This window comes from Belonocnema kinseyi, chromosome 10 (assembly GCF_010883055.1).
Source record: "Belonocnema kinseyi isolate 2016_QV_RU_SX_M_011 chromosome 10, B_treatae_v1, whole genome shotgun sequence".
NCBI classification, from domain to species: domain Eukaryota; kingdom Metazoa; phylum Arthropoda; class Insecta; order Hymenoptera; family Cynipidae; genus Belonocnema; species Belonocnema kinseyi.
In genome coordinates, this window is record NC_046666.1 from 78,095,466 (window position 1) to 78,109,454 (window position 13,989).

Genomic DNA, 13,989 nt, shown 5'->3' on the forward strand with positions numbered 1-13,989 from the left:
ACTTTACCCACCAAATCGATAAAACACGCTGACGCGCAATATTGAATCTTCAGCACTACCTTTGCACAATTTGTTTACCGATAGTTAAATGAGACGCTACCAGACAGACGCTTCGCTGTACTTCGGTAACAAAGCGATAGTTTAATTTTGGAGTAAAAGGGAAATCTGTCAGTATCGGCGTCGCTGCTAAAGAGGTTGAAAAGAAATCCAAAGAGGTTCTACGAGAATCAAAAGGGTATGTCGAGGGCCAACTAGTTCCAAAAGAGGATTTATTTACAGCTATAGAGGGTCAAAGGAGGGCCTATATTTGGACTCAGGTTATTTCAAAAGCGACTGAGAAAACTTGAATATACAAAATTTACAGAAAAAAATGGGTTTTCTATTATTTCTTAGTTTTGGTGTCAATGGAACTGTGAAAAAACGGTACTTCTCTTGTTGGAAAATTGTTTTAAAGGAACCTAAAGTATGAGTTTTAATAAACACTTTTTTGTGCCAAAATTATTTTCTGCATCAACTCCTTTTTAAGACTTTACAAGGTAATCATGGACTTTTTAAGTTATAGTACCGATTTAGTGGCATATTACACGAAAAAAATGTAATAAACAAACTGAAATTATAGAGATTAGTCGTTCTTGAAAATAAGATAAAGGACATCAGATGTTTCAGTTTTTAATGTTCTATTCCAAATTTCCAATGATTTCAGATCTTTCTTTCATGTCGCCATCATTGGATATCAGCGAACTAAAACGGACACCTTAAAAAGAGTTCTATTAATAGTCTCAGTTATGCAGGATGCTCTGATTTAATTGATACGCAACATTACTAAACTCCCAGCCTTTTCTGTGTTTGATAGAAATCAGAGATCATCTTCCTTTATAGTTTCGCCAGGCATTTGCGTTTCTGTTCCGCTGTACTCCTGTAGATGACAAACTTACATTTGGAGACTTAAAACTGGAAACTTGTGTTGTGGACTAGGATCTATCATGTTATGCCCATTTTGTCAAGATTGACTGGGGGACCATTTTGGATAATGTTCTTTATCTGAAAAAGTACAAGCATGTAACTCGTTTGGATCTTGAAGAGATCAAAACAATATCTCCAAATTTTCTACAATAAGCACAAATTACCCAACCCCTTAACTTTTAGAGGACGGGAAAATTTCCGTTTAAATCTAATTTTCATTTGACCAAAAATTTATGCATAATTTCAACAGAAAACTCATTTCAAGTCCCCGACCTGACAGGTGGTCGATATATCGACCACCCCCATCCGCAACGTAAAGGCCAATAAAAAAAAACTTGTTATGATATTTCAGCGTTATGGTTGGCATACCCATGTTTTCTGAGGCGCTGAGTAAGAAAAAAATAGTGCAAAAAAATCCTAAACGCAGACGTGACCATGAAAATCGAGATTTCAAGGTCAAGTGAGACGTTTATTTATTTGTTGCTATTTTAGCGTCAAAGTTGTTACATGCATGTTTTTATGTGCCTAGTCCTAAAAATAGTGGCAAAAATCTTGACATCATTCTTGACCTCAGAATGACGATCTTTTTCCTAACAAAAGTGCAATGAACTCTAACTACATCCATGAAGATGCATAATAGATTCTTCAATTCCTGTTATCTAAAATGAAGGTGAAAGATGATGCCAAAACTCAAGAGGAAATGAATCATTCCAGATTCATCGGATGAGAGTTCTTCTAGTGATGATGCAATTGATGATTATTTGATCAATGAAACTGATTTCATTACTCGAAGCAAACGAAGTGATAAGCGTTTACAAGTCGATGCAGCTGCGTCTGTGGATGAATCTAATGGATCTACATCTTCTGACGAACCTGATCTACATGAGTCATCTCATGAAGCTAGTGAAACAGAGTCACTCGATGAATCCGATCTCCCTCTTGGAATACGTCTTGAAAATACCTTGAGAGACATCAAGTGCACGGAAAATGATGTTTTCAATCCTATCATACATCCCTTCATTGATGAAAATCATGGTATATAGCCTAATGCTGGATTAAATGATAAAAGTTCTCCTCATGAAATTTTCAAGACATGTTGTGATGTAGAGTTCATGAATTTGATATGTGCGCGAACGAATATTTTCGTACTGAGCGCATCTAGATAAATGTATAAACCGAGTTTTTAGTCTAAAATATTTTTTTTTGCCTTCGAATGACGATTAACAAGGTCAAAAAGTCTCCCGGGTATTTCTCACTATATTCCCCTTATTCAACACACCAAATTTTGCTCGAAAACATCAAATAGTTAGTGTGCATTGGGTGGTCGATATTTCGATCACATAATTAATTGTTACATTGTGAAAGATTCCAAAATGCGTAAACACCTAGTTTGAGACACGGTAAAGCGTTCAAGAATTCCATGTTTAAAGTTCCCTGCAGTCCGGAAAGCAGGAAAATGATTGCACCGTAATGGCGTTTCTCGAAAAGTTTTATGGTCTGCATTTTGAAAGTTCGCGATGCTGCTCTCGCGGAGTTTAGGTGGTAGTTCGCCCACCAGTAAATTTTCTCTAAACGAGTTAAAGGCCGCGGGCGAGCAAACGCTTCTACTACATATCGTTCTACCATCTTCTATCAATAGTTTGTGCCTGGCGTTTGCGAACTTTCATGGAAACTTCCTAACGATAATGGCACACTTAAACGGCCTCAATTATGGTCACCAATATTACAAGGGCTCATGCCCCCATGTTCCTCTGAACTCTCTTAAAGCAAATTCAGATTTTCAAAGAGTTCGTGAAAAATTTACTTGTGCTACTGTTTCGCAAGGTGTAGTGGAAGATACTGTTCCTCCAGGTTCCGCAAGCTACGCTAGAGACCAACTTCGACCATACGCAGCTTTCAGAATTGGTCAGGCTGTTTATCAATCTTTAGAAAACACTTTGGAAAAAAAACTTTTCAATTATTTACATAATATTTCAAATCATATCCTCGAAATCAAGCGTTCGTATCATATGCGATGTAGAAATGTATGAGTGATCGCGTAAAAATGTATTTACGTGTTATATTATGTTATAATAAGTGTGATCACAATTATATGAGTATGCTGAATATTACTGTTTTTATGATTTCATTCCCCAAATCAATTTCTCCCACATAATATTATCTGGAATAAGGAGCCGTTCATAAACTGACATACCAATTTGAGGCGTGAAGGGGTCGCGCCAGAAATCTCAGTTTGTATAAGAATAGGGATGACGGTCCGTGAAAGTAATGTTATGATCATAGATAAACGTTTAGTATGTTTCCTGATGATAAATTTGAACATAGTATGCGAATTTTTCGAAATATGGTCCTGAAATTGAACAATTGATAAATAACTTGGTAAGTTTGAAAATGACTTTAATATTTCAAACTTCACACTCTTTCCCCTATTTTCCCGTTTTTCTCTTTTTTAAATATTTCTTCTTGTTCCCCTGTTTTCAATATATTTACCCTTTTTCCATTTGCTTGCCTAAGTTCCTAAGTGCCTAACTTCATTATTAGAATATTTTTTTTAAGTCTACTATTATATTTTTGGCTTGGAACTCACCATGTTGAGCCAAAATTCCACTACTTAGTTAAAATTTTAATTACTTTTCAAGAATATATTTCTTTGGTTAAAAATTTATCCTCTTCGTTAAAAATATATTTATTTATGATAAGGCTTTAAGTACATATTGTAAAAAATTCTTTTCTTTTTGGTTAAAGAATTATAATTTAGTTGAAAGTTCGACTATTTGATTGTAAATGACCTTTTTTGTTAAAAAATGTTCTTTTGCTGTTGAATTTAACTGGTTGAATTTTTTTTTTGGAAAGTAATTTTTTTAACTGAAAACTCAACTATTCCATTTTTGGACAAAAATTTTTGTTTGATCTCTGACCTTTCATATAAAAGCCTTAGTTCCTGACCTAGCACCGAGGAACCCCTGATCTATTGACCTATGGCGTTTTGTGGATGAGACATCAACAAAGAATAAAGATAATTATTTATAATTTTTTACTAGTAGGAGCTTAGCACTGTTAACCCGGGAGTAAGCGCGCCTACTAGAGTTACGTTAGTAGTCGCGCGATTGTCATTTAGACCTAAAGCAATATCATGGGAAACATATTAATAATTTTACTTGAATAGTACAAGTAATAGATCAATTTTGTATTTTATTGGACGGAAATAATTTTCAAAATAAAATTACAGCCGTATGCTCATTACAAACAAATAATGTACCATTTGAGCATTGTTTCTTTGTTTTTCTGTTCTTCTCTAAGTGGTAGGGGTGATTTTAGGGGGTACTTGAATATTATTATGTGGTTATGAATTTTAACTTAGAGTTTTCTGAAGGTAAAATGTGTATTATTTTTTATTTTTTGAGTCGCTTATGCGAAAACTCTTCCGATTTGTTCAGATAAAAAATTAGGGATGGTCTTAGGGATTTTTGAATATTATTAAGGAGTTGGGAATTTAACTTGAGCTCTTCTAAGGCTTATTTGGCAGATTATCTTAAAGTTTGATGTTTTTAGAACTTTCACGTGAAGACCTTTCGGACCTGTTCAGTTAAAAAGATTGGGGGTGGCCTTAGGGGACTGTTAAGCATCATTATGTAGTTACGAATTCATCATGGGGTTTTCTAAAGATGTTTTGGATGATTATCTTGAATTTTAAATTTTATTGAGACTTTACTTGAAGACCTTTCAGATCTGTTCAGATAAAAAGTTAGGTCTGGTCTTAGGGGTTGTTGAATATTATCATGGGGTTGGGAATAAACCTTGGCCTTTCCTGAGCGTGATTTGGGTAATTACATCAAATTTTCAAATTTATTAAGACGTTGACGTGAAGGCGCTTCGGATCTATTCAGGTAACAAATTAGGGGTCGTCTTAAGGGCTGTTAAATATTACTGTGGAGTAGGAAATATAACTTTAGCTATTCTGAAGGTGCTTTGGACGATTATATCAAATTAAAAATTTTTCTGATACGTTTGCGTGAATACAAACTTGTAACAAAAGAGTAACTGGAAACCCATAACAGTGAACGAGTTTACATTTGATTTCAAAATATAAAAAACCGTCGGTCCAAATGACCAAGGCGCGCACACTCGCGGGTTAATTATCTACCCATATTAATGTAAGAAGGAGGACATTTTCACGCAATTTTTAGAGTAAATAAAATTAAAGGTGGGTTACTAAATTATAAACTTGAAGAGAAGACTATTGAGAGAACAAGGATACGATTACAGGAGGAATGGCGTGTCCAACCCTTTGGAGATCCCGAAGCAACCCTCGTACGTACTTACATACGTCGTGAGGACTCTCTGTCTTTCCGCGTCTCCCACCCCGGCCGCTCCCGCCCCCAACCGCCTATGCAAGGCAGCACCAGAGCGGACGTAGTATGCAGATTCGTGAAATAAATGCCTGAAAGTTTCACTATAACTCTGAGCGCAAAATCTCCAGCTCGTCCTCTCTTCAACTCCTCCTCCCCATCCCAGAACACACTCACACATTCGCAGCTTTAACCAAGGAGCTCCAGGGAACCACCACATTATTTAGTGTTTCCGCGTAGTCCGCGGAAAATGGGCGGATAATCTACCGGAAAAACCGTCGCGTGCTCGTCCAAGCCAAGATGGTACCCAGTAAAAAATCTTCCATCCTTAAGTTTAGGAGTTAAGGATGCTATTATTGTTTGCATGTAGGTGACATAATAAGTTAAAACAATAATTTTATTTATAGTATCATATCCGAACAAAATGGGAATTTCTTAGCAGAAGGCGTGATGTTCGATTCCTGTGCCTGCACCAATGAAAATTTGTCTATGCACTTCTATCGGGACTTTGGTGGTTCGGAACCCACCCTAACCTGTAGGCCTCCTTGCAAGAGGCTGAGTAACTCTAAAGGAAGAGGCTCCATGTCCAAGGAAAAATTTCTTAGGAGCACTGGTCTACTTTGAGAAGACTCAGAATAGAGTTAGCGATCTCTTTGGGATGTAGCTTCATGTCTAGTGGTCTAGCGCTCGGTGGTCGCTGATCAATTTTGAGTAGTGAAAATACAAACACGCAAACATCTGCATAGCACAATACCCCATTGCGTAGAGTTAGTGCATCTAATAGATGACTTTAGAAGGTCTGCTCTGTCCACTTTAACCTGACCGTCCAAGTACACCGCCTAGCTAAAGGACGCTGCAGAAAGGCGGATTAGATGAGGCTTACTTTAATATACAAAGAAGTCCGCACCATTAACTATGTGATGTGGTACGTCTGATACATGAAAAGTATATTCTCAGAACGATGGAAAAAACTGAATGCACGGAGATCTAAACTCGGAGGTGCTCAGATTAGGTGTACTGCCTTGAGAATCAGCACTGGCGTGTCTAAAATGTTTGTGCTGTAACAAACTTGACATTTATGAATCTCAGAAACAAATTTAGAGATAATATAATTAGACGATTTTATAATTTTATGTATACAAATAATTCATGTTAACCCGTAATATTGAGGTGTTTAGTGCGAACATATTTATTATTGAACTATAATTTTGAGGGAAGAGCATTGTTAATCATCATTTTTTCACAAATTCGTATATGACATATAATGGAATTAACTACTAGCTACAGCAAGTGACCAGCAGATGGCGAGAGCATTTTCCTGCTCACCAGGATTTACGCATGCTCTCCACAATGACGTATCATAAATCATTTCTAATTCTATTATATTATTATTATATAATTTTATTTAAGATTAAGAAAGCGCCCATTAATTACGCAAGGCTTTTAGGAAGGGGAAGGGAGATGGGTGGGGCAAATTTAACAAACAATCATTATGTAAATAATAAATTTATTTCGGTGTAAGTTTGCGTCGATAGAAAGGTAAAATTTATTCTTTCAAATGAGATTCTTGAAAACACAACAATCTCGACGCAAACATCCGACTTATTTCATTTTTATTGGTCTCCTTGAGTTACGCACGATTCTGATATATAAAGTCGTCATAGCAGGTTTCTTCATTGCGCAGTTTTTACATTCTCATCATTTATGATTGAGAAAGTATTAGAATTGTCCAAAATTTGACACCACAATTTTTTCAACGAATCTCGACGTTTCGAGACCCCTGAATCCAAAAATCAAGTTTTTACGATGGAGTCTGTCTGTCTGTCCGTCCGTAAACTCGATGACTCTCAAAAAAATGAACCGATCAAATCCATCTTTGGCAAACTTTTTTCAGGTCCTAAAAGGAAGGACGAGTTCTTTAATCAGCCATTTTTGATAAAAATTCAGAAAGTAAGCACATTTTGAAAATTGTTAAGACCACCTTTTTTCTGAATTTGAAAATTCTATGTACGGACAATTGATCCCAGTGACTTTTTTCGATAAAAACAAAATTCTCAGAGTAATAGTATTTCCAAAATTTTTAAAATCAACCAAAAATCAGAATTTTAAGCCAAAAAACGCACGATATAATAAAAAGTCAAAAAAATAAAAACATTGCTTTTTGAAAGCCCTACAAAATTATCATAACAAATTTTTGGATTTTCCTGGAAAAACAAAAATTCCAATTTTGATTGCATAAAAAATATTGGAAAATCAAAATTTCCATTTTATGGCAAAACTATGTAGAATATGAAAAAAGATGAATTAACAAAGATTATTATCCCAAAAAAGATGTACAATTTCATTAAGAAACACATTTTGATAGGACGCGTACTTTTTGTTTTATTCGTGAAAAATAACATTGAAAATAAAAAATAAATAAATAAAAATGTGTGGAAAAACGACGAAAGTTACAAGAAAAAAAAGATTCAACAAAAACTATTTACAAATGTCTGTCGAAAATCGAGCGCGCAGCGCGAGTGTCACGATGAGAATGTGTACCTCAAAGCCTACAGAGCTTTGAGAAATTAAATCTTTGTCTATACTTAATTAAGTAGACAATTCAGAATGTGAAGAAGCATAAAAATTCTGCAATTTAACAGAGATCTTTTTGATAAGGTTTATTCAAGCATTACAAATGCAAAGAATAAATGTCCGAGCGCGAAGCGCGAGATTCTACCGTCGCGCGCTTTAGGCGCGCTCAAGCTGGCGATCCATGCGCGCAGTGCGCGATGAGTGTGTGTCCTCTAAGCGGGCAATTTTTTTACTAAAGTTCTTTTTATTAGTTAGTTATTCACACGAAGCACCGTATCAAATTGAAAATTTGGGTAAATAAATAAGAAGCACTAAGGAAGGTGCGCCTGACCCTAAAATTTAATAATTATGAACAAAGCAACAACGACAAAATTATTTACAAAAAAAAATACTTTTTTCATAATTACAACAATTAAGGACAGGCCCATCTTTCCTAGTGCTTCTTATTCAGTTTCTTAAATTTTTAACTCGATGTGACACTTCGTATGAAAATAAGTTAGGAAATAAAAAAAGTGTCGGTAAGGTAGGAATGACCTAGTCGTCACATAGTCTTAATTTTAAAAGTAAATGTAGCAGCAGATTTTTTTCTAATTAAAAAAAATTACAATGTCCCAAGTGCTAACTGCCGGAGTTGAATACTCGGCCCAGTGTTGGTCCAATTTTGGCAGCTAAAGTTCGGCTAAGGATATTGGGCCAATATCGGCATTTTAATCGGCCCAGTGTTCTGCCAGTGCCGGCAGCCTATAATAGCTATTTATATTTTCAGATCCTTTACTGATGCTTTGGCCAAGTATTGGCACTTTATTGCGCCGAGTCTCACTTTTAGTACGGGGAACAATGTTTCACGAGGAACAGCCAAAGTCTGGCCCAGTGACGACACCGTACTGAGCCAAGTGTCACTTTTACCACGGCAAACCATGTTTTATTTAAATCGGCCCAATTTTGAGCCAGTCTGGCCCAGTTTAGTTTCAGTTCTGTCAATAAAATATTTGAATGCTTATGAAAAATTAAATTTCCTGTAATTGCAAAAAGTTGTAAAGTAGTCTGCAACGAAAAAAAACGAAATATTACGCGAAGAAAAATTGTAGTCAATTAAAATTATTTATTTAAAAATTATCAATTTATATCCCTGTTAACAGTTCGTGTATCTTACATTTACATAACGTCGCATAATAATAAATAATTAGAAAAAGAGAGCTTAAAATTTAGTTCTTTAACCTTTCTGAACTGTAGCTTATGAGAATGGCTTTTTCATAGAGATCCAACTTGTCGGTTTAGCGCATTGGTTTAGCACTTCCGACTGCTAGACGATAGATTTAGGTAAATAGATGTAGGCTCGATACCCCGTAGAGTTAGAAATTGTATTTTTCTGATATAATGTTCAAAATGTAATGTATGTATTCAATCTAAACAGGACCATTAATATTTATATTCAAAGTACTCGAAATCAATTAATATTTATTTCTTAAATACTTTTTTTGTCATATCCTTAGACTATAGTAGTAGTTGTCAAAATTAACCAAAATGTTTGAATTCAATTTTTAATTCTTGAAATTATTAATAATATTCAAACGATATGCAGTCCTATAATGATGATTGGATAAAAAGCAGATGCATCCTAAGAAAAATTCAATGATTTTTTATCAGTTTTTGAATTAATTCCGGCATCCAGGTTGGTGCGGTATTGGTACCCAGTGTGGGGCCGACAATGGCAGCCAAACCTTGGCTGCCAAGTGCAGGCCATAGTTATCATTCTGTCATTGGCGCGATAATGGAAGCCGAGCTTCGGCAATATTTTTGCCGACTATGGGCCCATGTTGGGCCGTATGTGATTTCGCACTTGGGGTAAAATAGCTAGTTGTTTTATCTTAACTGTAAATTTCAAAAACTTTAATAATTCAAGCCATAGACAAAGATAATCGTATATAATATATAATATATATAAAAGCCAAATTTTCCTAATTTCTGGTACTTTTTATATTTAAAATTGAAATGAAACGCAGATTTTTTCTGAGGTTTCCAGTCTTTTCAACGATCCTCAGTGGCATTTTATTCAGAGAAAAAGGCCTTTACGTCGCAGCTTAAATGCCGTTTTTAGACGCACTAAAGAGCGGACCAAATTTTACGCAATTTTCTTATTATTTACATTTTTTAACCACAGAGATAATAAAGAATAAGACCACAGCATCAAAAATCTTATTTTTGATCTAAATTCTACATGGCCAGAGCTACAATTTGAGCCAAACCGGAAAAAATCGGACTACAAGAGAAGCTTCCAGCATAGGGGTCTTCTTACACCTCAGTTTTATTATCCGTTTCCCTATCTTTCCCAATGATTTTTTGCTTAAAAATTTGTATTTCAATGAGTATAGTTGCGTATTTGTTTTTTAGTTGTGTCGTTTCAGCTTAAGATTTTAAATGGAGAAGGACTTCAGTTGTGTCGTAGATAAACGTTTATTTTTCGGCCTGCTGGCTTTAAAAAATTGACTTGCCAACACTTACATTTTTTTACAGAATTTTCTTACAACTATTTCTTACCAAGTACTATCCATCACCACCTTATAACTAATCCGCTCACTCCTATAGCCTAACCTTCCTCGCTGTGCCTCGCCTCGCACGCATTTCGCTCTTTTGTCGCTATGCCTCACATTACCAGCTTCTGTCTCCGCGGCTAACACCTAATACTTAACTACTATTTACAATATTAACATTTCTCTTACATCTACTTCCTCTCCTATTTACAATCTTTCCTTGTCCATTCCTCTTCCTCCTTCCTTCTCTTTTTCTCTATCTTACCCAACACCCCCTTCACCCATGCTACTGCCCTTTTGTCACCCCTTTCATGCAAGAATACCTCCATGCTTATGCCCCTCCTTTCCACCTTTTCACATTTCTCCAACCAATGCTTCAATTTTGCATCCCCCTTTCGCACAATTCACACATTCTCTTCTCTCTAGAAAGTCAGAACCTATTATAATTCTCCATGCAACCGCACCTCATTCTCATTATAAGTTCCTGACCCCCTTGCTCTCCTTTCTTACACAAATATTGCGCTCTCCCCTTGGCATAATCAAGTGGGACGATGGTCGTGGGGGCTAAAGTGTAGGCTTTGGACCCACTCCGACGGCTTGTGGGTTCGATTCCCGCCTCGCACTCTGGAAGAGTCTCGGCGGCCCATGCGGTGAACGCTAGCCTAGCAAGGGAGTTGTTCATCTCCGGAGAGTCGTGGGACCGGTACCTCTGGTTTTCTCTAAGTACTTAAAGCTGTTGCTCTTGGTGATTCGGAAACCACCTTGAACTATAGGTCCCCCTTCCACCACCAAGTAAGTGTGTGTGTGTGGGGGGGGGGGTGTAAAGAATAGAGAACAAGGTGCAAGAAAAATGTAAACCCTTAGGGGACACATTAGAAGCTTCCATTCTATTCCATTCCTTGGCATAATCCACACATAGTTTCCGTTATACCTTCACTCTCTTATTCTCTCCTCTCCTTCTGCCTTCTCTTTCTCCATGCCATTCTTTTGAACCAACTCATATACCTTCCTTCCTCGTGCAATCTGCTAAGTTCATCTATTTGCAATCCATTCGTTCTAAAATACCTTTCCCTTTCCACCTCCATCTTTGCACCACTACGCCTGTTCTCTTTCTCCCACCAAGACTCCCTAACCAATTTACTTCCCCCCTTTCCAAACATTTCTTCTCATATTTACACGCTCGACTCCCTGTTATAATCCCTAAATTCGTTCTTGCTGTCTCCCTCCTGAGAATATAGTTCGACGTATTCCTTGCCAACCCTAGTATCCACTTTACATACCTCTCCTGTACCCTATTTACCTCCTCACTTACCTTCCAACCCCACACCTCCACTTCGTAAAATAAGACACTCATCACTAGCGAATCGCAAAATTTCATTCTCCTTTCAAAATCATCTGCGAACAATCTCTTCCCCAACCCCCACACCTGCCTCATCACCACATTTGCCCTTTTTACTCTCTCTTTTATATGACCATCGACTCCCCCATTTCTTCGTAACAGGAAGCCCAGGTATACAAACTCTTTCACCTCCTGTACCGCTTTTCCCTTCCATTTTCACTCCCCTCCCCCATCTCTTCCACCTCCTTTCCTGAAATGAAAATGAAAAAAAATGAAATGAAAATGAAAAAGTTATTTTGATCGTTATTATAAGAATTTTATTTCACACATTTTCAATTTTAAATTATTTTATTCTAAAACAGTGGCCTCGGAAGAGATTATATTATATCATCAAGAATATTTTTTGCTGGAATTTTTGTTTAAACTATAAGCATGTGTGAATATAATTTGTTATAGCATATAGTTTCTTCAGTGGCATGTATTCGATTAGAAAATCTAAAATTTTGGGGAAAACAATAATGCTAAACTTTACTTCCTCACAAAGGAATCTTCACAATAGTAACGATTAAGGAAAGTTTTTTAATTTGTTCAATTAAACATTTAAAATTTTTAAATATCCATTAGAATGGTCTAAGCAATTGTTTTCTCTTTCGTCGCGTTTTCTGCGCTACATCCCCATTCCTGGCTACAGCTCGAGTACTCATTTGGTTCTGCTTTACAACTTTTTTTAGCACTTTATAATATTTTAAAAGTCAAACTGTGGACCGTTACAGAATTTTCCGTAAGACTTGTCCATATCATTCAGGGTTGACATTACGATGAATACTATAATGACAGTCCTAACAGATATTAGAAAATATCTAAAGTCAGATGCAGATCCCGTTACATACTTGAAAATTAATATAATTAAACATTTTAATATCAGGTCCCCGTATGAATAAAAGATTAATATAATTTGGGCTTACCTCTAAAATCCAGAAGCCGCTGACTATGGACAATTTGGTGATAAAACGTCGGGGTTGCAAACTGGTACAGTTGGAGTCACAATATATATTGGGCCATGTTCCAAGGATTGGTTGTCGTAACCAAGGCCCATGCCAGCAGTGCCACCAACGCCACAGCCAACGCGGCATATATAGCCACAACTTCCGGGATCTTCTTTCACAAAATTTTTTCCCCCTTTTCCAATACCTTTTCCGGCACTTTTCCCCCCACTTCCACCCTTTCCGCCTCCGCTACTGTGTCCACCTCCACCGCCGTGACCACCTCCACCACCATGTCCACCTCCGCCGCCGCCTTTGGCGTCAGAACCGGCCATTTGAGACAGTGCAATAATGCATCCTAGGAAGAAGATAATAACAGTTCTTGCGGATACCATGGTTAAAGTTCAATTATTTTGAGATGTCTTTCTTATATAGCTTTGAGCGTAGACAGAATATTATTTGTCCTGATTATAATGATAAACATTGTTATATTTATGAAAATGTCAGAGTTTTCTGAAGAGTTCGTCATTATTGTGACTCAACTATCTACATTAATTGTATAGAGATCAAAAATAAGATAATAAACCATCATTTATTCTCTACAGTTGTATTTAATGACTGATACCGTTGTTATTCAGTAGAGTAGGTGCTATAGTCGAGTATTTTTTTATCATTCAGTCCACAAACTCATGTACATAGATTTTATTCCTTTTTATATTTAGTGGAATTTAATAAAAAACTTTATTCGTGCTTGCGTCAACCCTAATTTCGGAAAAAATTAGAGGGCGGGGCAATAAAATATCACTACGTGAACATTTAATAAAAACAGTGTATGAATCTGAAATAATCAGTTTGCATATATACAGAAATTAGAAACAGAGAGAAAAATTAGTAAGTTAATTTGGGATGCTGATCAATTTCGAAGCTGTTTACAATTTAAAATTTGCGAAATTGTTTAATTTTATGTGCTTATATTTTACGATCTAAAGTTATGAAACTTTTTAAAAAAATAAATCTAAGGTAGATGTCCCAGTAATCATGAAACTTAGTCTTAATTTAAATGTATTTTTTTAATACATTAAAATTAACATTTGATGCTAAATCCCATTTATTAAATATCATTTACCATTACTAAATAGAATTACAGTTAATTAAAATTGTGGGTCCGGATGCAATAAGGGCACATAAAATTTTTTCGTGCGAAAACGAAGTCCCCTGGAGGCTTTAGAAAAAATTTTCGAATTTTAATT

General features: G+C 36.1%; 1 protein-coding gene across 1 annotated transcript; it reads right to left on the bottom strand.

Moving 5' to 3' along the window:
* Positions 1-12,744: 12,744 nt before the first annotated feature.
* On the bottom strand, positions 12,745-13,134 carry LOC117181214 (glycine-rich cell wall structural protein-like). Its single transcript, XM_033373778.1, has one exon. The coding sequence runs from the start codon at positions 13,132-13,134 to the stop codon at positions 12,745-12,747; it is 390 nt and encodes a 129-aa protein (XP_033229669.1).
* Between the last annotated feature and the right edge of the window lie 855 nt (positions 13,135-13,989).